Source organism: Ostrea edulis, chromosome 5 (assembly GCF_947568905.1).
Source record: "Ostrea edulis chromosome 5, xbOstEdul1.1, whole genome shotgun sequence".
Lineage (NCBI taxonomy): Eukaryota > Metazoa > Mollusca > Bivalvia > Ostreida > Ostreidae > Ostrea > Ostrea edulis.
Genome location: NC_079168.1, coordinates 76,376,525 through 76,402,481, shown reverse-complemented (window position 1 = coordinate 76,402,481; position 25,957 = coordinate 76,376,525). Strand labels below are relative to the sequence as shown.

General features: G+C 35.4%; 1 protein-coding gene across 2 annotated transcripts; it reads left to right on the top strand.

The window, feature by feature from the left end:
* The first annotated feature begins 341 nt into the window (after window positions 1-341).
* LOC125650559 (uncharacterized) lies at window positions 342-25,628 on the top strand. 2 transcript variants are annotated; one of them, XM_048878943.2, is made up of 16 exons: window positions 342-427; window positions 515-587; window positions 2,296-2,418; window positions 2,495-2,611; window positions 4,962-5,039; window positions 7,442-7,569; window positions 8,240-8,326; window positions 9,623-9,715; window positions 9,828-9,941; window positions 10,743-10,938; window positions 18,137-18,280; window positions 18,733-18,818; window positions 22,866-22,936; window positions 23,922-24,022; window positions 24,160-24,841; window positions 24,997-25,628. In XM_048878943.2, the coding sequence occupies exons 1-16, from the start codon at window positions 419-421 to the stop codon at window positions 25,076-25,078; spliced, it is 2,184 nt and encodes a 727-aa protein (XP_048734900.2). In that variant the 5' UTR covers window positions 342-418; the 3' UTR covers window positions 25,079-25,628. The 2 variants fall into 2 exon arrangements, with proteins under 2 accessions (XP_048734900.2, XP_048734903.2); XM_048878946.2 differs by lacking the exons at window positions 342-427; window positions 515-587 and adding an exon at window positions 608-1,809.
* Window positions 25,629-25,957: the final 329 nt, after the last annotated feature.

Below are 25,957 nucleotides of genomic sequence, written 5' to 3'. Positions count from 1 at the left end.
AGTTTTCTTCCCAAATTAAACTGGTCAGCATGTTGATAATCCTTTTTTTCACGTGTGAAAAGCGACACTCCCCGAGTTTATTGAGTACAACTCAATTCGAAGAGGAAGTCATTATAGCACGTGTTTTCAACTGAATTGTCGTAAAAAAATAGATTTCAAGTCTTTAATGTAATATCCCTTGAACAAAACATGCAATATATGTTTTCCCACAGTTAATGTATTTCTTACTGTCAAAATATAATTTTGAATTATCAATTTGTATAATCTTGTTCACGAAAGTCTCAGCAATTTTATCTGCATTCAGTATCTTTGTGGTCATTTCCTTCCTGATTATCAATGTCTGTACAAATGCTATTAATATCGGTGTAGTTTCTTCCTTGTTATCCATATTGTCGAGATTATTGAAATTATTGAGAATATGATGCAGGTTTGTGATTCTTTCTAATAGTAACGGTGACTATTTCAGTGAATCAATTGATATTTGTGTGTTAATAGCTTTTTTCTCTTCTTTCAGCAATTCATGGAGACTTCTATCGAAGGATACACAACTATGTGGCTCTCCCAGGCCAAGTTCGAAGCAGCGAAACGTAGGTTTTACTTGAAGATATTGACGAAAGTCATTCATTAAGGGAATAGTAAACGTTGACGATGAATAATCAATACTTTTGATCTGATATGAATATTACCCTTATCATAGATATTCCCTCAAAATAAAAACAATAACAGCAACAGACAATTATACAAGCCGGTGTGAAATAAATTAAATTCGTGGGGCCAATTTTTGCGAATTGTGGATATTTTATTGTTTCGTTGGGATGATTTCGTGGATATAGTTTTTATAATTAAACAATTGTGCGTTTCGTTGTGGTTTGAAATTTATGGAATACGTTTACCAACGAAATCCACGAAAATTGAGTCCCCAGGAAATCTAAAGAATTAAATCAAAATAACTGTAAAAGTTTTTATTACCTAAGCATATTAAAAATTTTACCAATACCGTAGACTACGAAGAATAGTTGATCAACAACATTGTCTGCGTGAAGCCGAGGAAGTGCTTTATTAATGATCAACGAATGACTTGCTTATGAAAGGTGAACATAACGAACAGTGATATGTAACATGGAAACACTACATTAGATTTTTATAGCTTTGGGTAGCATATTGCAGCACTATATCTATATTTATTGTACACATTACACAATTGTACATCTCGTTATGGTTTGAAATTCATGGGATAGGGCTATGCACGAAATCCACAAAAATTGAGTCCCCACGAAATCTAATGAATGAAAGGTGAAGATAACGAACAGTGATTAATTTTATAACTCCTATAAGCAATACAAGATAGATAGTTGGACAAACACGAACCCCTGGATATACCAGAGGTGGGATCAGGTGCCCAGGAGGAGCAAGCATCCCCTACCGACTGGCCACATCCGCTATAAACCCCATATCTTCATCGGGCAAACGGAGCCATTCTCAGCCAATACCAGTGCTCAAGAACGGTGCAACAACCGGCACGAAACATCAGACAGCATTTGACCCAATGATAGGTTGTATTGGCAAACTAGATCGTTATAACGACCATAGAATTTACGAAATGCTGATTTAAAACGAGACTGTTGGAACCCCTGCACCACCAACTTGTTTATCAGTTTCGATTTAGAAAATGAGCATACGCAGGATAAGCTCTTGCGTATCGAATCATTTGAAAGATGTAAACACCATATGCAAGTGAAAATAGAATATTGCTACATAAGTATGGGAAGTTGACGATGGAGAAGCTGAAATCATCCCGTTTGTAATAAAGTTGAGTTGTTAATTTGCCGTTAATATCTACTTTCAATAAAATATCTAAATATGAAGTAGAAATGAACGACTCTGTGGTGTCTTTTATTTCGAGTTCACTGGGATATATGTAATCGACATATGAATGAAAATTATTACTGTTGATAGATAATACATCGTCGATATATTCAAATGTCGAATTGAATGCCACAGCAATGAATTCATTGTATGGTACAAAGAAACTAATTAGAAGAATTTTTAACGTTTTTTTTTAATTATGAAAGGTTAGGGTAACAAAGAGTGATCAATCTCTGAATATCTGAAGATATTAAAAAGATGTGAGCAATACCGTATACTTCGTAGAACGTGTTTATATTTGATTAACATCACTGCCTGCTTGTATCAGGGGAAGTCTATTATTGATGAAGGAAAGACTTATTTATGCAATGTGGAAACACTATTCTTATATAACATAAAACATGTAGGGAATTTGTTGATTAATTTTAGAGAGATCTCTTCGACACCAGAAAGGAAAAGGTTCCTGTGTCCTTTTCATACTCGACGTGTCTGAAAGCATGAGAGGAACAGCTTTCAGGGAAATGAAGACAGCGGTCATGGACATTCTGGATGGTTTGTCGCGTCATATTCGAAGAAATTGTTCTCGCTAAACTATCATAATATTACATATTTCATTTCATTTTTGTAGAGTTTACACAGCATAGATCACGCCTTGATGAAAATGTTTCTGTAATAGTCTGTGGACAGGAAACTAAATTCCTTCACTACTACTCAAACAAATATGCTGCAATAAAACAGAGCATAGGTAATACTCAGATAAAGGATAAAAGGAAATCTTTATTGTATTTTAATTAAATTCACCGGGCATTGTTGTCTATATATTTGTTATTTTGAGTTGACTGGGATATATCGAATTGACAGAATGATTATCATTAACAGATAAGACTACGAAGATAGTGTCAATGAGGAAATCCAGCATCTTTTTAATATTAACTTCAGAATACTTGTGCATAGAATTGGATTGGTGTTTAAAAAAATAATTATTTGAATAGTTGATCATTACATATGAATGTTTCCTTTTCCCCGTTTTGTTGAAGAAACAAGTGTCCATGATGTAAAAAAAAAAAAAAAAAAAAAAAAAAAAAAAACAACTCTAGTCTTTCATTTGTCACGAGGAACGTGCAAAGTGTTAAAAGATTTGTACGTTTTGATGTTGTGGATTTGATATTTTTAATTTACTAAAAGTTCTTAGGAGGTTTTTAGAACCCACATTTGATTTACACCACTTCTAGGATGCAAGGTGAAGATAACGAAAAGTGATCAATCTCATAATTCCTACAAGCAATACAAAATAGATAGTTGGGCAAACACGGACCCCTGGACACACCAGAGGTGGGATCAGGTGCCTAGGAGGAGTAAGCATCCCCTGTTGACCGGTCACACCCGCCGTGAGCCCCATATCCTGATATGTTGGGGCACAATGCGTTTGATGTTTCTCCTTCACAACTGTTAGTGATTTCGCAAAGAGTGTGTATTGAATTTGAAGAGCAAACCAGAATGTATGTTATAGGCCTACCAGTGCTTATAGCTTCGATTTATCCATTTTCTTGCAGTTTATCAGGGTCTCTGTCCAAGCGGTTTTTGAAAAGGTGACTGGGTGTGTTTTTAAGGTAAAGTTCATGCTTCAAAAAATATTATCTACGTCTTTTTTCTCGTACCTTCCTTCGAAAAATTGAAAAATACTCAGTCTAAATCCTTTTTACCGACAAGTAGTACACCCGAGCACGGCACAAAACATCTCAATGCATTATTATTGCATTATTATTTGCAAGTTGTTAACGTGATAATTGGTTTTTGTCAATTAAATCTAATCCGTTTATGAAATGGTTAATAGATGTTTTCAAACCCGAGGGCGCATATGACTTGGTAGAACATTTACTGGATCCTACATGTGTATCCTTGTTTGTAAGGGGTTTTGTGGAGTTTAGAAATTCAGTATTGGTACGATTAATAATATTCATTCGTCCCATTGACTTGCATATTAAATGCGTTTACAAATAAAGCATGATTTTGAAGAATTTCATCTTTTGAATGGGCAGTTGTCGTATAAGTACAATTACCAAATGTGGAATTGATGCCGAATTCGTTTAAAATTAATTCGTTATTATGAGCCTTGCAAACAAAGACAATGCTATTACAGGCTTTATCAACTGGAACCAAAACATATTCCTCATGTAACCTATATGATTATTTAATAAATTCTGGTTTACTAAACACAGAGGAATAAACTTTGACCGAATTCATACTAGCGATGACGTTTTAGCACTAATTGAAAGATCGAGGTTCTTTGAATTTAGGACCTTTCAATATAAGTGATTTCAGATCCTCATTTCAACTATATCAGCATAATCAGTAATTATATTTGCAACTTGACTGTAGTTAAAAGAATACGAAGAACAAGAACTCATAGACTGATTATTTATAAGACGGTCTACATCGAGGCACTGCAAAATTTGTTTGAAATTAATTTTTTTTATGCAATGGTGAAAGTATATATGTAGGAAATACCGGGTATAGACATGGAACATGCTGAAATACACATTTGTATGTCAAAGAATGCTGCTTATGTTGACGAAATTTATCAGTTTAAGGAACTATCGGCATGATTCGTAAGGAATATCATCCATACCCCAGTGTGGTTTAGATAGTCTGTGAATTTCCGTAAATGAAGTGCAAAAATAGATTTTCTATCTATTAGTATCAAACCTTTTTACATATGTATCGTTAAAACATTGTCATGTATCTATTTGATGCAATTAGTGATTTGTGTTCCGTATGTTGTGCTGATATCAACAGATAACTCAAGTTTACATGAATGAATCTTAAGTAAATCTTCAGTGTCAAAACGGCAAGCTTAAACACTGTAACTCATTAACAACCACTATGATCCCAGTTTTTCTTGTTAGATTTCCGAATTCTCCTTCAATGCAGAATTCATAAATATTCTTCCCCGGAAATTGCCAAAAACTGCAAAACACATGTACACACTTCTTTAAATGAAAACCTGCTTTACAACGTGTATCATACAGGTATATTGTCCATTGCATCACATTTATGTTTTTCCTGTTTATCATTCTGGTATCTGATTTTTGTAGAGGAACTGGAATGTTCCGGTCCATCTCCCCTGACTGCCGCCTTCATGTTGGCTCTTGGTGGATTATTCGAAGGAGCAGGTATTTTCTCAATTATACAGCCTGATGGAAGTATCTTGGAGATGAATTGTGCTTCTTTTTAGTAGTTTTATGAGACGGGATTTATGAATTTAAATACCTGGAATACATTTTACCTCATAAAAATTCAAAAACAGATCAGTTAATTAGGGAATACAATGTGTGCCCATGTGTATTCTGACAGACTGTTGGAAGGCCTTATCACAAAAAGACTAAGTAAATATTGTCAATAAGGAAGTCCAGCATCATTTTGATATTAACTTCATAGTACTTGTTCGTAGAATCAGAGTGGTGTTTAATTTTTTTTGTGTGTGACTGAGCACAAGATACGATAGATAATTCCAATTTCCATTTTCATTGATGAATCTCATCCCTTTGATGTCAATAGCCTGGTCTTTAATTTTCCGCGAGAAATGGTCGTGTAATGTGTTGAAAAGTCGTATAATTTGACGATTTTACTTGGTAAAAGATATTTGATTCCAAATTAACTCAGCGTACTTTGGAAGTTGTGAGATTCCACATTTACATGATTTACACCACTTCTGGCATATGCTATGGATCAATACCTTTAAAGTTTCTCCTTCACAGCAAGAAACTTGTACTGGATTCAGTAATGTATCCTTGTTTATAAGGCTTTCTATGGAGTTTTGGAATCCAGCATAGGCATGATGTTTCATATTCATTCGTTCCATTGACTGGAATATCAAATGCATTTAAAACGGAAACACAATTTTAAAGAATTTCGTCTAGTTTGGATAACCAAATGTGGAATTGAAGCCAATCCGTTTATAGTAGGATTGTAATAATTAGCATTATTATAAAGACAATGGTGTTACAAGCGTTGTCAACTGGAACCTAATATATTCTTTATGCAATCCATATAATTGTCTCGTGGGGATCCGAGAGAGAATAGATCCTCAGTACTCCTTGCTTGTCGTAAGAGTCGATTAAATGGGGCGGTCCTTCGAATGAGACCGTAAAAACCGAGTTCATGTGTTATAGCAGTTGTGACACGATAAAGATCCCTCCCTGCTCAAAGGTCGTAAGATCGGAGCATAGGCCTAAATTTTGCAGCCCTTCACCGGCAGTGGTGACGTCTCCATACGAGTGAAAGATTCTTGAGAGTCAATATTCAATCAATCAATCCTCACGTTAAGTTTACTAAACACTTAAAGAATATGTGGTACACAATGTTATATTACAGTGTCTAATACGATATTCTAATATTCGTCTTATACTTTTAAATCTAGTCTGACAAGATGTCAAATTCTTAATCTTCTTCAAATTTAGTGCATCGGCTGGCATAATTTTTGACATAATTCATGATAGAGACAAAGTTCTGTCGCGAATTGAAAGATAGAGAATTTCTTAATTTTGGACCCTTTAAAATAAGTGACTTTAGGTTATCATTTTTTTTATTGTTATACACCTACATTTTTTCATATATAAAACTATTACAATTTAGAACCAACATTTCAACTGTAAAATCAACTCTCCCAATCGTAGTCTATTGACCGGGTAACGGTTTACGGCTACGGCCTCGGGCAATAGATCCATTCTCGGGTCAAATAAAAACAGCTGTTGTCATCGGATGCAGTCAATAACTGTATACTATATGGACATCACCGGGTAATGACAAATTAGCTGAACTATAACTAAAAGAACAAGAAGGTATAGACGGATTTTGCGTATTTCTATCACTAGGTACTGTAAAGTCTGTTCGTAATTAAATAATCTGGATGTAGTAGTAGAAGTATATTTATAAGAAACATAAGGTGAAGACTTGAACTTGAAGTATGATATAATGCAAGATTGGCATTTTACGACGAGAAATGTTCCTTATGTTCGCAGCATCTATTAAAAATTCCAACTATTTACTAGTTTTGGCTTCGAATCTTTAGGTTGCTATGGTTTCACCAATGAAAATTTTATTTTCTACGATACATTTCCAATCATTTACGCAATTGTTACTTGATCACGTAGAAACTGTTGGCACGCATGGTCATACATTTTCTTTAGACTTTATTCAATTCCATTGTACAACTTCAAATTATACCACACCTCGTTTTCGATATCTTAAGGTTGTTATGACAACGGGTCGACAAGTTTGAAACTGTCGTTTTTATGCTATTTTAAATTAACTTAAGATAGACTAGTTATACAAATTTTCTGATTTCACAGATGATGAATAGATACCAGGATAAATATAAGTGATTGAAGGTGTTATCATAGCAACAATTTACAGTAAAAAGAAACATTTGAAATATGTTGACTTTAATTAATTTCCATTGCATTAAACAGTTAGTAGAAAAATATCATGAAATTCTTTAATCACAGCTATGACATACTTTTGCATCCCCGGGTAGTTTTCACGTAACTCACAACCGTATAGATACTATTTACAGCTCACAGCTCGAAAGTTGGAAACTTTCTTTTGCATCCCCGGGTAGTCGTTTTCACTGACGGCAAACTGACAGACTTCTGCAATTTAGATGCCAGTGACAGCGAAACGGATCTCACACCCGATGCTCATGTAATTATACATCACAGAAAACATTTTCTTTCTCATGAAATGTGTAGATAACAAACAGTGATCAAACTCATAATTCCTACAAGGAATGCAAATTTAACAGTTGGGCAAATACGGACACCTGGATATACCATAGGTTGGGTCAGGTACTTTGAAGGAATAAGCATCCCCTCTCAACCGGTCACACTTGCGGTGAGCCCTACATCTTTATCATGTAAACATAGTAATCAGCAGTTAAAATCAGAGTTCCAAGAACGGCCTAACAATGGGTATGGAACACGTCAGACAACATTTGACCCAATTACAGGTTGTATTGGCAAACTAGATCGCTAGAACAACCATATAATTTGCGAAATATTTATTTTAAGCGAGATTGTTGAAACCCATATAATATCAACTTGTTTGTCATTTAAAAACTGATCACACGCAGAAGAAGCTCTTGCGTATCAAATCAGGTGAGAGATATAAACACCTATACAGCTGATAATGGAATGTTGCTACATAAATATGGAAAATTAATGATGGGGAAGCTGAAATCATCTCGTTTGTCAAACATTTGAGTTATTAGTTTGCTGTTAATATATATTTGAGATATTTTGTGCTGAGCAGCTCAGGAAATGTAATGAAGATATAGTATTGGGATGTAAATAATGAAATATTTCTCTTTATACAGTTAATGGCAACCCTCTGTTCACACACCTATCGAATAGGAGAAAATCATCCGATTTTCTGTTTTCCAGTCGGAGAAAACCCCAATTACGTAAGTAAGGCGAATGTACCCATTACACACAATATGAGGATCGATAAAATTGTGATTTTCCTTATCGCATACTAGTATTTTGCATGAACGATACAACTGCATGGCATCACCATTGGCACGCTATGTTCGCATATTTATGACAACGTCTCTTGCATAATTTGTTTCAAATTTTTCTAATCACATATATTGATGTAAATATCTGCATATATTTGAGCAGCTTTCCCTTAAAAAAAATCGGTTGTTGTAGTATTTCTTCCACAGTAGGCCTTCTTCCACTACTTTTGATTCTTTTTATCAAAGGACTATTGAAACAAAATACAAGTACAGTAACCCCGTTTTCGTATATTTCCAGCACACATACAAATATAGATCCGCCGGTAGAACTGTGACTTTCCGCCGGTAGAACTGTGATTTTCCACCGACAGAACTTTGACTTTCTAGGAAAAATTGGGATAAATCTGCGCATGTCTGGAATCTTATATCGCTGCATTTTTGTCGTTGCCTTGAAATTTTCACATCAAAAGATCCCTCAACTAGATTTTTACGAAACCTTTGCTATGATATACTGTCAAACATTTATTTAAACCTAATGCGAACTGAAGATTCACAAATTCAGTAAACTTTGCTTATTGATTCATAGGTGTTGGTCAAGTAATAGAGATACATGTATGAATGTACAATGACTCATTATATCATATATACCAAAAATATATACATCTAGGTTTTTCTTTACATCAAATTTGCGGACCATAATGTTTTAACTGGGCAATCGCTACATCTAACGTTTTGAGAGATAGCCGTCCTTGATACTTTTATAGGAAGAATCAGATTTAACATCTGCAATCGTTATTTATCATCACCATGCTATTTGCTTGCCATTTGAAATTAAATTTGTTCCATTCCAATACATCTTTTAATCTTTACGAGGTCCAAATACATGTACTAGGTGTTGTAATAAAAGATAAGAAAAAATGTAATCACCAGTTAATTTCACAAATTGTCTTCAATACACACTGTACACTGAGATATGTCTTGGTAGCTGACTTTATATATTATGACTAATTGGATTCGATACCTATTTGCGAAATTACAGCGCGATCAAAATTGAAACAGTTAATAAGATCCTTTGAAATAAAAATGGTAATGATTTTCTACGAATTTACTTGATATGTGCACATTAATGAAATAGATACTTGAGATACCTAGGCACCTGATCCCACCTCTGATATATCCAGGGGTCCGTGTTTGACCAACTCTATTTCTTGCGATGCTCAATTATGCCCATTTATATTGCAGGCTTTATTGCAGACAATATCGTCGCTGTCTAATGGAGGAAAAGTGTTGGAGATTCGTAAAGCAAAGTGTTTTGGACGTTACGTAATCCATCATGTAAGTTAACATTTCATTGATATGTCAATTATTACATCATATAATCAGTCTTTGGTTGTTTCTGAAATTTGGGATTAACGGTCAAAAGTTAAGTCTACTTAAATTTTCATAGGAAACAGCGGATCGTATTTCCAAGGCAACAAATGAGAATATGATAGAAAGAGAAAACTTGAGAATTGTAGCTGATTTGCTAATTCCTGATGAGACGTATGATGAAGACGATTTGGTATTCCATTTCTCTATCACTTAATATTTAATTTCTATATCACTTAGCATTTCATTTCTATATCACTTACTATTCAATTTCTATATTACTCTATATTTCATTTCTATATAACTTTTCATTTTTATACCAATTTGTATTCCATTTTCATACCGCTTAGTATTTCATTTTTTATACTATTTCGTATTCTATTTTGATACCACTTAGTATTTCATTTTGAAATCATTATTAAATGATGTAAATACAATTTAGTACTCAATTCTTATCCCATTAAGTATCTCATTTTCATATCACTTAGTCTTTCAATTTTATACCACTAAGTATTCCATATTCATACCACTTAGTTATAGATTTTTATATAAAATAGTATTTGAATTTTATACCATTTAGCTTTTCGTTTTTATACCATTTAGTACACCATTTTTATATCATTTAGTATTCCATTTTTATATGACTTTGTATTTCCTTTTTATTTCATGCAATATTTAAATTTTATACCACTAGTTTTCCACATTTTTACCACTTAGTATTCCCATTAATGATAGTCGAGTCTTAAATTTTCCTTTCGCCACATATTCTATCGCATTTTATTATAACTTGAAAACATGTCTTGTAAATCATTATGTAGTTACAGATATACAGTTACAAGGGTAGAATTATAACCAGTCGATTTTCCAGAGTTTTCAGAATACCAAGTAGGGACACTCTGCGGTTTGCTTTTGCCTGAAAACTGATTAAACTACATGTATATAGTGTTTGCTTTCATCAAGGTGAATGTAACCTGATGAAATTTATAATTTGCAGGATATCATATACGAGTTGATACAGAATAGGGAGATGATTCTCGAAACCCAAAATAAAATGGATGAGGACTCGGATGACCTCGATTACAAAGAAAAATATTCCACGGTCCCCTGTCTTGGTACAAGAGTTTGCCGTGGCCCCCACTGGAAATCTCAGAACCAGGACAATGGGACTATAGTTGGGCACGGAGATAAAGGTAAGTCAACGGTACACAGTACAAAGTATGTCAAAGGCTTATATACAAGGTAGGGCAACGGAAATACAAACAGTGCAATGTAAGTCAAATGTATACAGTACAAACGAAATCTAAATCATATAGTACAAGATAAGTCAAACATATATAGTAATAGTTAAGTCAAAAGGATATAGTAATAGATAAGTCAAAAGCATTTAGCAATAGATAAGGCAAAGGCAATAGTAATGAATAAGGCAAAGGTAATAGTACATAGAAGGCCAAAGTCACACAGTGCAAGGTGAATCAAAGATACAAAAACACATTGTACATCAAGTCATATGTATACGATACAATGTAAGTCATGTGTACATAGTACAGGATAAGTCATGTGTACAGAATACAAGGTAAGCTATGTGTATACATTATGAGATAAATCAAAGACAAACAGCGCCAATCAGAGAAGGATAATCACATTACGTGTGTGGTATTAGCGCCACTTTGATAATGAAACTGAAAACCGAACACAAAACACTAAGATACAGAGTCATAAACCGACAGAATACTAAGTTCCGGAGTAAGCAATATCTGGCGCTACTCATTTCCTTTTTTTCTTTCATTGAAACAAAAATAAAGCACCTGCACTGGGTAGACCGCCCGCAGATGTCAGGGATTACTCTGCCCTTTACAACAACAAACAATAGCATCACAAAAATAAATAAGCAAACAATCAACTGGATTAAGAACATGCAAGGTTAAACAGACACTATCCTAGTGTAGACTGTCCTCAAGTGTCAGGAGAATTATTCTGCCCCAATAATGACCAAATTAAGCCACCTATCTAGGATGCAGGACAAAAACATATCAATACATCACATAGTCACTGAATTTCCGGGGAAGGTTGCTACGTTGAGTTGCTCTCCTAAGAGTTTCGCTGTTCTCTATAGGTACATTTGAACTGGGCGATGGCACTGAAATATCATCATCTTCAACTGGTGGTGCATGTGTAGGACTTTTATGAATTATTTGTTGTTCTGAGTCCAAGGTAGAAATATCTGGTGGGAGATTTGAGGGAATATCAGATATGGCTCCAGGGATTTGGGGCAATTTTTGTGGATGAGATACAACATCTATCTGGTTACCATCGTCCTCTTCATCTGTGTAAGACTCGGTATTTGAATTCATAACCTCTGGATATTCGCTTGTTACCTTGTAATAATCCGTACACTTTACCCGATAGGAATTCTGTCTCAACTGCGAACCAGCAAACTTACGAACATTACACCAAGGAAAATATATGCTCAATATCAGATACCTATCACGACTCTTAGATTTGTTAAGATCGAACCGAAGGAAAACAATGTCACCAATATGCAAAGCGGGAGCTAGTGGTATTTTGCCGGAGGGGCTTTTTCCTCTTTCACTATGTGGATGGTTTTTTTCTGTCGAAGTTTTTGTTGGGTGAAAATGATCTCGCTGTCGTCAATAGGCTACTGATGGTTGGAAAATTGGTCTCTTTGTGTCCACATTTCACCGGATGATAAGCCTCTCTCCCTAATGCGTGCGTTGAGGCGAGCTGTAATGAGTGACAAGGACAACGGGGTGAAGGTGGAGTTTGAAAGGTTTGAGCGCAGTATTTTATTCTCTAATTCTTGTATTGCTCTCTCCGCCTCAGGATTTTTGATTACATTCTTAGGGTGATCGAGTTCAATGAAAATGCGATGCCGATTGAGAAGGTGGTTAATCACAAGAGTCTTAAATCCAGCAGCAGAATCGGTTCTAATAACTGCATATGGGTCATCAAAGGGATGGGTCTCAGCTAGGAGTAATAAAATAGCATCTCTCAGATTTTGATGGCTTTCACTTTCTAACAGTCTTGTGTAGGTAAAAGATGTAACACATTCCCTGATGACTAGGACCAATTGCTGTTCCCGTTTCAGAACATATGCAGCAAAGGAAGAGCCAACTGTTTCTTGTGGGTCTTGTGAATTCTGCGCAACACTGTTTCAATGGCTTTGTCCATATTCAAGGCATAAAGGTACCGGTTCACTACAGATTTTAACTTGTTATTGGACGGATATCTAATTTAATGTGTAGTGATGTAAGGAATCCATAGCGGACTTGTCTGGGCACCACTATACAGTCCCGGCATGGTGTGAATAGTAAATTCCTTTTTACAACTAACAAACCATCTGTTGACATCTCTAATATTTGTAAGTTTCTTGAAGGGGCGTGTTCCTTGATGCAGGTGTGCAATCGTACGACGGATATCTCAGCTTGAATGGACAACCATACCACTTAGCTTGTAAAGGGCAGTTTCATCCTGCCGTTGAGGACATATATGTTTGTCATGTGACGCATAACTGAGTTCTCATGGAGATGTGTTAAGATGCATATTCGACAGGATGGATTGTTGTAATCGGGGAAATTACGACTTAAAAGTCAGATGGTAGGATGACATGACCATACACGTGTACAATGGACACCTGGAAACGATTTTCTGTTAAGAAGGTGGATAACCTTGGGCTTGCTAAGAATTTGCTTCTGCATAGCTTTTCATATGCCTGGACGCAAGTTTTGCTGTCTGAGGATGCAAGCTGGAAGTCGGGATTGAATTATAAACGGGCTGTAATGCTTGATGGCTGCAGCGATGGAAAGGGCTTCGATCTCACATGGCAACCATTGACGTTGATTGGGTCTGAGTTTTGCACTGAAGAAACTAGCTAAAAGGAGACTTTCGTTCCTCTCTACATACAAAGTAGCACCTAGACCCAATTTTCGCAAGACACCATCGCTAACGATCCACAACTGGTCACCCGGTCAAGTTAGTAATTGCCTTGTACGTAGATGTAAAACTTATCCGGTACCAATTTTGATGCAACAGATGTGCATTTCGACAAATAATGTCTCTTCAGTAATGCTCAAGCCGAAATTTTGGAAATTCGAAATAACAATAAACTTGTAAGAGCTAAAAAAAAAAAAAAAAAAAAAACTAGAGTGCCAAAAGCTGGAGCCAAATTCGTCCAAGGATAAGAGCTATGCATGAGGGAGATAATCCTTAATTTTGAAATGAATTTCTAAATTTTATCCCAGCAATTAAATATACATCCGTATTTTCAGGTTAGTAACGAAGTCCTTAGCTACTGGACTGTAGATACCCTCGGGGACTAACAGTCCACCAGCAGAGGCCTCGACCCAGGGATCGTAATGTAAACCTTATACGGTACCAATTTTGATGCACCAGATAAAGCTTCTTGAGCCCTTGCGAATGTTGAATGAAGGTCATCAGTCCAAACAATGAGGTCCTTGGAGTCACAACCATCAATGGTGTCTGCGAGCTTTGACAAGAAGTCAGACGTGTTCTTGAACATCCTTGATACGACTTTATAAGCGCCAATGAATGATCTTAATGCAATCACAGTTTGGGGGGTTGACAGGTAGATAATGCAGTTATCTGATGAGGAGTAGCCTGAATTGTACCAAGTTGCCAAAGCCAACATAGAATTGTTACTTGTTTGGAGCAACGATAGTCTTTGAAGGCGAAAGGTTAATGTTAGACTTTTGTAGAGCATCAAGAATTCTTTCCCAGTAATTGAGTATGTCTTCTTGACTATGGCTATTACAGTATAATACGCCAGTTTCGAGATACGAACTCTTCTGCATAGGAGGTGCTATACAGTCAACGAGGAAGACAATGAAATGTATTAAAAGCGGCTTTTCTTTAAATATGTAAATGTGGGAAATACTAAATACTATCGAAAGAAATGTTTTACCGAAGTGGAAACATACAAACAATGTCATATTTGCAAGAAACATCTTGGATATGGTACTTATGATCAGCGAAATAACGTGATAGGATATGAATTTTATGTATTTAATTACTCCCTAAATACGTATCACTTACTTAGTTTGTGTATCAGTCGAATTGGGTTATCAAAGAGCGTATGAGAAACTTACTGAGTACATTCCCTTACGCTGTCATGAAAGTCTGTCCCACTCCCGCGTGTTAACAAATTCTTTCGTGCCTTACTATGTACGAGAGTTCTCCAAAGGGAAATGACTCGGACGAATCTTGAAACCGGCGTATTCATTTGCGATCTTCGTAATTACTCCTTCTTGCACTAAATGGCCTAAAACACAGCAAGTGAACTCCTCTAATGCCGTCTCCGAGCCGGACATACCCATGACACTTCTGACATAAACTCGCAGCCCCGGAATGAAGTTGCCACGCCGCAGTATTTCATAGACTCACTAGACAATGATATTCAATAAAAGGACCTGGTAAGATCACAGATCACTATGTATTCCCAATGTGCAATTTGTCTGAGAGTAGAGTCAACATCAGGCATTAGTGAGGGTTGGGGTTTGCTATAAAGACCTACGTGAACAAATGCGGTAACGAGCCTGCGCCCTCTGTTAGGTTTCTTAACAAGGAAAGATGGGTTCACGTGCTCCGCTGTTACGCCTATCTATTCCAGTCGTGCGAATACCTCAATACTTCTAATTCATCAAACTTCTCTTGAAGAGTGACGAGTTGTCTCCGGTATTCCTAATATCACTTCAGCTCCTCGTGTTCTGAGACCCAATGTACATTTTTTGTAAAATGCGCTCAACATTTGTTCCTGACCGACCAGCTGGTGCAAAAGCAGATATTACTCCCAATTTACCCATACGCAAATCCGATCAGTTTGCATTCTTATACAGTCCGATTAGACCCTGATGCTTGCTCCCAGAGGATATCAGGATCAAGTTCAAAGATATATTCCGCAAATACGACAGTGTTTTCAACCCAAATTTCAGTGGCTATAATGGTGCTGTTGGCTCACTTGAAGTCAGGGTGAATAATGGCCCCGTACAACATCCTCAAAGAAAAGGCATATTTCTACAGTATTCTAAAGACCAGAATCTTCATACTGAAATTCTAGCTGGCATCTTGTTTATGGAAAATATGACGTATCTATCCGCCCGTCTCCTGATGAAGTCATTTTAGACAATAATTTTATTTATACCTACGGATCATCTCATCGCCAAACCAATTCACACAAAATTCACACAACCCACATTGTGCGTGCCCCAAGTGAACCTACAACGTTGTGGCCAGGTGACTGTGTAGAAATTAACTTGCCAACCGATATGGTGTCGTCCGATAATACATCATATGTGGAACCTCATATATTCACAGAACGATCAGCCTCATGGCTAGAACCAGGGACCTTCTTGAGTAAAGGTGAGTCTGGTTTCTCTAATTACAGTCAGAGGTGATAAGCCATCAGCTTGATGAGTAGACTGTGAACGACCAGAAATTTCTGCACCCAGCCTAGTAATGGTAGATGCTCTGATGGTATTGCCGGTGGTGCCACTGTCCATGGAAGCTGTTGAGATACGGCGACTGTCTGATTTGGATACGGTTGGACATTACAGATGGTATGTGCTGTTTAAGTTCGATACAGTTAATACAATCATCATCATCATCATAGAGCCCTCATATGGAACGGGCCTTCCCTAAGAACTACCTATATTGTAAAGGTAAGAAGGTATATTTACTGAGAAAGTGACGGTCCGGACACCCGGCTGTTTTACAAAGAGGACAGGACTTCGGTGATGAGCGGTAAGTAGGAGGATGTATTATTGGTCGTGGTAATTTACTGACAGACGTTCTCGTTCACTTAGTATCTTCAGCTGTCCTGAGTTCTTCTAGAAGGGATTCAAGAGAGATCTCAGGTTTAATGGAGGCTAATGCAAGGTGAAGATAACGAACAGTGATAAATCTCATAACTCCTATAAGCAATACAAAATAAATAGTTGGGCAAACACGGACCCCTGGACACACCAGAGGTGGGATCAGGTGCCTAGGAGAAGTAAGCATCCCCGGTTGACCGGTCACACCCGCCGTGAGCCCTATATCCTGATCAGGTAAACGGAGTTATCCGCAGTCAAAATCAATGTGCCAAGAACGGCTTAACAATCGGTATGAAACACGTCAGACAGCATTTGACCCAATGCGAGGTTGTACTGACGAAGTACATCGTTATAACGACCATAGAATTTGCGAAATGCTGACTTCAATCGAGACTGTTGAAATCCCTGTACCATCAACTTGTTTGTCAGTAGCTTACCTCGATTTAAAAACTGACTATACGCAGAACAAGCTCTTGCATATTGAATGTCATTGCACGCAAATCAGTTCCGTACCTTTGCTTGTTGAGTCAAGGCATTTCGGGTTGTATGAGACGAAACCACGTCAAAACAATAAATTCTCGAGTGATGGGGTCAGCTCTTCATCCTCGTCTGGTACTTGTCCATGGTGCATTATTCCCGTATCTTTGCGCAGTATATTATCCTCAGCAAAATCAGTCAGACGTTGGAATAGATCCTCCGGACGATCACTTGGATCGAAGGAATAAAGTCAAAATCAATAAAGTGGGCTACTGTGGTCTGGAATCCATAGTGAAGTCTGAAAGTCTGCCATATGTGATATATCTAAGTTGAATTCTTTACAATCGTATTCCTCGAAATAATTGGACAATAATTAGCAATTTAACCCAACATTAGTTCAAGCATGTTCACTTTCTGTCCACAAGAGAGGCGGCTGGCCTCTGGTACAGTCTTGTCATCGTCGGCGAAATCTCGGAATGGCGTGACTTTGCTTTTTTTCCCCACCATCCTCTTGATATTGAGAAAGGGGCAAAATTCTTGTCCAGTGAAAGTGTATAGATTAAGTTATGTCTCAAGTTTTTGAATGTGTACACAGTTTCAATTTTCGCCAGGCACCATTGTTTGGGGGCGCGGGGAATACTCGACATCGTTGTACCATATACGTCACAATAACCGTACACATTACTGATAATCACACGCGTCCACAGTAAAACTCAATTACGGTGTGAAAAAGTACCTACTGATGTTGCCGTGGGTTGTATCACGCTGTCACCACGCCAATCAGAGAAGGATAATCGCAACACGTGTATGTTTTACGCCACTTTAATAATGAAACCGGAAACCGAACACAAAACAATAAGAGACAGAGTCATAAACCAACGGAACACTAAGTTCCGGAGTAAGCAATGTCTGGTGCAGAGCAAGTGTTGATAGTTTAGTGCGACATTGATGTACCTTTAGTATTGTTTGTGATTTAAATCTGTATTATTTTTGTTTATTGTAGAAACCGTATTCACCATAGATAATAATGCAAATAATGTACATAAACAAAATTGTTTTTTGACAGCTGGCTCCGTACGAGTGGAATGGGATAATGGGAATCGGTTTGTTTACAACTACGGAATAAATTATGTATATGATATTGTGGTTTGTGACGAACCAAGAAATCCTATCGACGGATTTGTTGCTGTTGGATGTTATGTAAAGAGAGGCAAGTATTTTATCAGATATATCCAGTGACGTGTAATCCATATCCATACCAATCCGTATCATTGAAAAGAAATAACACATCCTCATAATGGACGATTTCACAACACAAAGGAAAAATAAATATCAGCGATAATTTTCTTGTCTTTTCAAATCCAATTGTCCTGCTTTATACTTCAGAGGGTTTGCTTGCCGAACTTCCGATTCTTAGATCGTGACTTTTTTAAAGAATATGTTTAGATTACTTTAAAATAAAACTGCATTTATTCACCAAATGATGAAAACTTGGAAGTTTTCAATTTCAAAATTGTATTGTACATATCCTACGCTTTACATCTGTACATATTTTCTTTCGTGTTTTATTCCTCTTTGAATTGATTAGTTTCCTATTTATGAAAGCATTAGATATTTGCCTTGTCTACACAAAATGTTAACTTTTTTTTTTAATTTTACAAGGCCCTGACTGGAAATGGGAAGAACAAGACGGCGGGAAGGGTTCTATAGGAACAGCTTACCGCGTGATGGATAACGCCAGCGTTTACGTTAGTTTTTTAATGCTTTCTATGCTTTTCTATGTTTTGTCTATGTTAGCTCATTGATAACGTTTCTATGTTTTGTCTATGTTAGCTCATTGATAACGTCACCGTTTACATCATTTGTCTTTTAAATGATCAGGAATTTTGATGTCCTCTGATTGATCAGAATTAAGTGTTAACTTTGGACGGTTTCCCTCTTGAACAACCATATATTTGCTGATATTATATACATCAACCAAATTGCTCACTTCAAAGCATTTATTTTTAAACCACATGCAATGCCATTAAATACATCTCCATATGAGTGAAATATTCTCGAGAGGGATGTTAAACAATATTCATTCAATCAATCAATGCCATTAAAATCTTTACCAAATATTACCTTTTAGTATAGAAATACTATCAATTGCATTTTTAAAAAATAATTGAGAATACAATTTATTAATGTTACAGTTTCTAAATTTTGACTGTTGAAATGTTGTTATAATGTGATATAATACACATGTTTTTCTTTGGTTGTTGTTGAAGGAATAAAAAATATGGTGAACACTGTTATAAAATTCCTGAACATTTGATAGAGGCTGTTGATTCGGTCTATTCATGAAGATACGGATCTGGTCAACTAATCCCTGACCAGATTCGTATTGTCACCAGTAAACCTCACCCAAAGTCAATAACTGTGTAGTGTTAACTTGGTCAACCAGTACCTGACCAGATCCGAGTTGTTACAATAGATATCATCCTAAGTCAATACTTGTGTAATGTTAACCTATAAATGACGTCAATGCTGACGTTATCTATTTATTTTAACCCATACATAATGCTAATGTTCACGTCAGTTCTAAATATCATTCCATCAAATAGTTTTCTGTTTATCTTCATTTGTAATGTTAATTCACTCATATAAGTACTGTAAAACGTCAGCTATATGACCACATAGTCCTTCACATCTGCTTCGTACTTAGATATCTTATTGAAAATAGACACTAACAGCAAAGTAACAACTCTACTTTATCATTAACGGGATGATTTCAGCTTCAACATCAACTTCCCTTATTTATGTAGCAATATTCCAAAATCACACGCAGAGCGTTCGCCCCGCATGCAGAAGGTCGGGGTTCTAATCTCGGCCTCGACAGAACTAAGTCATTAAAATTGGTGGTGACAGATCCATTGCTAATCGCTCGGCATGTCCAGTGTCACAGCAGGTGTGGCACGCTAAATAACCCTCACTGCTCAATGACCGTAAGCGCCGAGCATAGACCATGCGTAGCGCATTGATGAAAATGTTTTCCGTGCAATTTGTCGTTTGATAATACATCAAATAAAGAATTATAAGTTTTATTTCTTATCATTCAATTATGTTTTTGATATAGAAAAACAAATAGTTTCTCTCATCAAAAAGCTTTAATTAACGTTTTTGTAATGGCGCGTAGGAATACCTATACGTAACATTGAAAACAACAAAACTGGCTTTGCGTTCAGGTCAGGTAGAGTTACTGTGGAGAATTAAATGGATTATACACCAAATGAAAGGTGTAATGGTTCAAAGCTGAATTAGACATAAAGGAAGAGAACAAGTTGTGACTGGATGTATGGTGCATTGCGTACGAGGAGACGTTGAACACTGGTTGCGTAGTAGGAACGGTGGAATGCGATTCGGCTCCATTTCAAGATCAAGTAAAAAGCTCAACACCTCTTCATCTAAATCGCCCTCGTTGACTGAGCCCGATATAACACAGTTCAATTTTATTAATCTTGCAGATAAAAAGTCGCTGCTTGCTCCGTCATATTATCGAACTCGTAAAGCAGAAGATACATAACGGGAACTCGTGTTTACAATCTGTCTACTTCTACCAGTCAGTGTCCTATGTCATCAAGTTTACTATTCTGCCACATCATCACTGGGCCTATAGGTGTTGTTTCTTTAAATTAATTTGTATTTTATTCATATATTTGGTTGTGTTGATATTTGGTAGCATCAAACGAATCAATTGGAAATTCCCATTCTATAAATACCGCTAAAATTAGAACGGGGAAGACGCATTCCAGAGAAAAGTAGTCCCGCATACTTAGTGCAGATGAACTCCGGACGAAATTTTTTGACTCAGAAATAAACGAATTTTTCATCCAATCAGCATCGTTGTTAAGTCATCACTTTTAAGGTTATTAAATGATGTAGTAAGAAAGTTAGCTCCTCGGGGTTTGAACACAACCATGCATGCATGGAGTTTTCAAAAGTCGAAATTTAGACTTATGTCTTTAGATTTTACTCAAATTGTGACTGGTCAAATAAAACTAAAACTTAAGTTTGAACTTTGTTTTCGAGAAATCCAAGTCAGAATGTGTTCACTGTCTAGGTACGGGTTCAATGCTTGTTTGATTGGTCAAAATATATCATTCATTTAATTAAACCTATCCATTTGAAAATTAGTATGTCAATCGAAATTTGAATGGGATTGAAAAGGAGTACATTTTTTGTCGGAAGAGTTGTTTAATCCAACGCTCTACACATTTTTGTTTCTGATTTAGTTAAGATATCATCACTATTTATACCCGCAGATACATGTATGTGTTTTAATTTTGCGAAAAAAGAGACTTGGAAATAATCAATTAATTACCTTGGTTGAAATATTTCCCAAATAGAAGAAGAATTATTGAATTTAGTTGAAATTGCATTTTAAAATTTAGTATTATGGCCAATAATTAAAAAGAATTCTTTTCTTAAGTTTCATCTTTATTTTGAAGCAACACTTAGTTACATTTATACAATTTTAAAAACTGACACTACTCCAAGTATGTTTTTATAGCTCTCAAATTTTGTATGATGATATATTTCCACATCTTAAGAACAGAAAGGGCATTATTCATTGTCAATCTACTATTAATGAGTTTATCTATCCATATATCTATCTATCTATCTATCTATCCATATATCTATCTATCTATCTATGTACATGTGTCTATCTATCTATCTATCTATCTATCTATCTATCTATCTATATATATATATATATATAATCTTTTAACATTGATTTGCAAGCCTAAAGACCAAAACACATATAGTCGGCGTTGTAATTACGTTTGCAGATTAGTGTAGTTGTAGTGCTAGATGTATTTATATCTAGTTTTTGTCGTTATTCTCTGTTGACATTGGCCACATATGTAATTCTTTTCGAGTTAATATTTGATTAATCGTGAGCAAATTTTAAGTGCAAAAGGGTCAAGTATTACAATATAGCTCAATAACGAGCACCATGGTTCCTTTGTTTCTTTTTAATTTCATAAATCCCCTTCTATGAAGAAATTAAAGATATACTTCTGAAAAAATTCGCAATGCTAAAACACCCAAGAGCTAACCTCTTTATTGTTAACCCATATAAAACTACTGTTTGTGGTAATTATCAATATTAATCTATATACAACATTATTGTTGACATTTCTGTCCTTTTTTCTTCAATTATTTTCCGTCTCTTCCAAATGAAGAGTTCTTGTATGAATTCCGCAATGCCCAAAGTTTAAATCATAAGTTGTAGTAATATTACTATACTTCTAACTTCTAATATCTGCTGTGAGATCAGTGGTGATATTACTTAACTGGAAATTATTGCAAAGTTATTAACTGGTGATTTCAATAAATACAATTCTCTCTATAAACATATAAGAGCTGAATTTATATTTTTCATCCTTACCCCAATCAGAAACTACCAAACTATGCTAGCTCTAAGCTCTAAAATATACCTGGTAGTATACCCTAAGGCTAGAAACAAGATAGGATGCAATTGAGTTGTAGATCAAATGTTACTAAACTTATCTTTTATTGAGAGACATCGCGTATGTCCTTTATGTTAGAACAGATATAACGTTTCTGTTTACAATCGTTTTGAATGTTAATTGCTCAATAATAGTCATGTCTACTTAAGTAGAAGATAGGTTTTCATTCCTGGAATGTAAATCCAAACTTCATCGAACTGGCGACAATGGGAATTGATATATTACCAATTTGTATAGAAAAAACTCGAAGTGTTAATATTGTTGTTCGCCTGACTTCAGGTTCGATGGCCCTGTGGACGGATGGGTAACTACAGATTTGGATACGACGGAAAATACGACATTGAAGTTTGGTAAATATGTCTCAAGAATAGACTGATTTGTATTGAATTCGTCTTGCATGTTGATTTATTGGTATTGTGTTTAAACTTTGAAATAGGCTTACTTTAATTTACATCTTTGCTTTTGAAGTATCTTTAAATGTAAATTGATTTGCATGCCGTTTAAAAGTTGAATTACTTTTATCTGTAGATTTTTTGTATCATGTTTATCAATTAAAATAAACTCACCTGTACATTGTATAATGATTATGAATGAAACTAAACTGACCAGTAGATTATATCATGTTTATAAATTAAAATAAAATCACCTGTAGATTGTATCATGTTTATAAATTAAAATAAACCCAACTGTAGATTTATCATGTTTATAATTAGAATAAAATCACCTGTAGATTGTATCATGTTTATAATTAGAATAAACTCACCTGTAGATTGTATCATGTTTATGAATGAAAACAAAATCACCTGTAGATTGTATCATGTTTATAATTAGAATTAACTCACCTGTAGATTGCATCATGTTTATGATTAGAATAAACGCACCTTTAGATTGTTTGTATCATGTTTATAAATTAATATAAACTTACCTGTAGATTGTGTCATGTTTATGAATGAAAATAAACTCACCTGTAGATTGCATCACGTTTTAAAATTAAAATAAAGTCACTTGTAGATTGTTTGCACCATGTTTATGAATTAAAATAAACTCACTTGTAGATTACATCACGTTTTAAAATTAAAATGAAGTCACTTGTAGATTGTTTGTATCATGTTTATAAATTAAAATAAACTCACCTGTAGATTATATCAAGTTCGAGTAAATTACTTGGTAATAGATTTGCATCACGTTTATTAGTTTAAAAAAATAATCCGTTGATTGATTTACTTCATATTTATAAGTCGAAATAAACTGCAGTACCACATACATAAGTTAGATAAATTACCTGTTGATCGATTGCATCACGATTTCAAATTGAATTAACCCTTTTCGTTGCAGCGACCCGTTTTCCCCGGACGTGAAGAAAGCTGTAACAGAACAACGGCGTACATCACAAATGTCTGCTTCACTCCACAACCTTCCTTCAACTGATTTAAAGGGTTAGTGATCTGAAATGTATCTTCAATGATTACCACAATAAAACACCATTTAAAACAGCGCCTTCATTTTGCACAAATATCCACTTCATTTCAATTTGATAATCAAACATAAGTATGGATAGACTGACAATTTACAGGTGATTTTGCTACGAAGGGATCACACTACAATAGACCAAATGAGAGCCATCAAAATAAAGAACATAAGGGACCTTCAGCATGGATGAATGAAAAATCAGATCTTTGTTCAAATGATGTCAAGTTACGTAATGAAACTAGTAATGATTCAACTGAAACTAAAGATTTCTACAGATCTGAATCAAACATAAGAGCGGACCAAACATCGAGTACTGATAGAAAAAATACGACTGATTCAAGTTCGGACCTTCAATCTCCTATGGAAGTCGATGACTTACAAACTGATTCTGTAAGCAATCTCAGTCCCAAAAATGATTTACAGACTCGAAAAGTGGAGCATTCTGATACTAGAAGGCCCGTTAGTCCAAATGATTTTCAAAATACATTGTATGCCATAGAAAACAGTTCTCCTGGTGATAAGCAAGCATCAGTCTCTGACGTCACTATGACACCAAACCAAAGAAAAGAATCGATGACAAACAAAGATATAGGTTCAAATATTCCGTCGCTACTCAAAAATGTTATCGGTTCTAAAAACATTTCCACAAATTATAGTCGGTGCTGGCAGTGGAGAGACTCCCATGGCCTCTGGGTAGACTATCCTGATCATGTGAATGATTTCATCAACCACAGACTTCAACAGCGTCCTCAGTCTACGGTTGTCATTAATTTTAACGCTCAAAGGTAAGATTATCGTAAATGTAGAAAATGGCCTACAGTTAGTGAATGAGAAATTTTCTTTGACAAACACTGTACATTAAAGAGACGTTAGATATTTATTTTATTTGTTGTATAATACCTGCACGGTTTCGTCTTAATTCTAGCATTTGTAACTTTAGTTTCAGACTTGTAGCATCCAGAATGATTCAGATCAACACAGACACAAAGGAGACACACCGAGTTAGATGGAAGAATATGTAGACGCTGTTTCTTACTGTAAAGGATCAATACCAGTAGAGGAACAACGAGTCATTAAACATATTGTAGAATTATCACTTTAGGGGTGTCAACGAGTCCAGTTTACTAGTTATGTCCTTTGATTCTATAATAACAAAATATTTCATTTTGCTATAAAACACATGGAATTGTTAGTATTGTATTTATTTTTTAACGGCAATTGTTAGGAATTTTTTTTAAGAAATGAAAATGAAAACGCAATTTCTATGTTATTATGAATATATTCTACGGCATGGAATGTAATTCATTTTTACGATTTTTCAATAAATAATGGGAAAACTTTATATATAGTTACCGGTTTATAGGGAGGGGTAGTATATTTCAACTTTTGAACATCATAGAAAAGTTACAACTCCGTTACTTTTAAAAGAAATTGTATATTTTTATTTCTTATGACAAAACTCAGTCACGAAATATATATCAACCCATGCATTCATAATTACGTTTGTATTACGTGTCCTCAGGGATATAGGATACCCCAAAACGAATTTGTAATAAAATTTTGTAAAATTATTGTAAATGTTTTAATTTTGCTGAAAAATCCATGTTTACCACAAAAATTGGCTATGAAACCACATTTATATTTACGTTTTTCACAAATTTATTGAAAATTTCAATGGCTTTTTATAGTTGCATTTCATGAATTAATGGTCGACTTACATTGTCATCCCACCTCTGGTGTGTCCAGGTGTCCGTGTTTCCCCAACTATCTATTTTGTAATACTTGTCAGATTTATGAGATTTATCACTTTTCGTTATCTTCACCTTTCACTGTTGTTTGATCAAACGATTTTAAAAAATACCACGTAAACACCCCAAAATCGTACGTCCTTTGATGAGTTC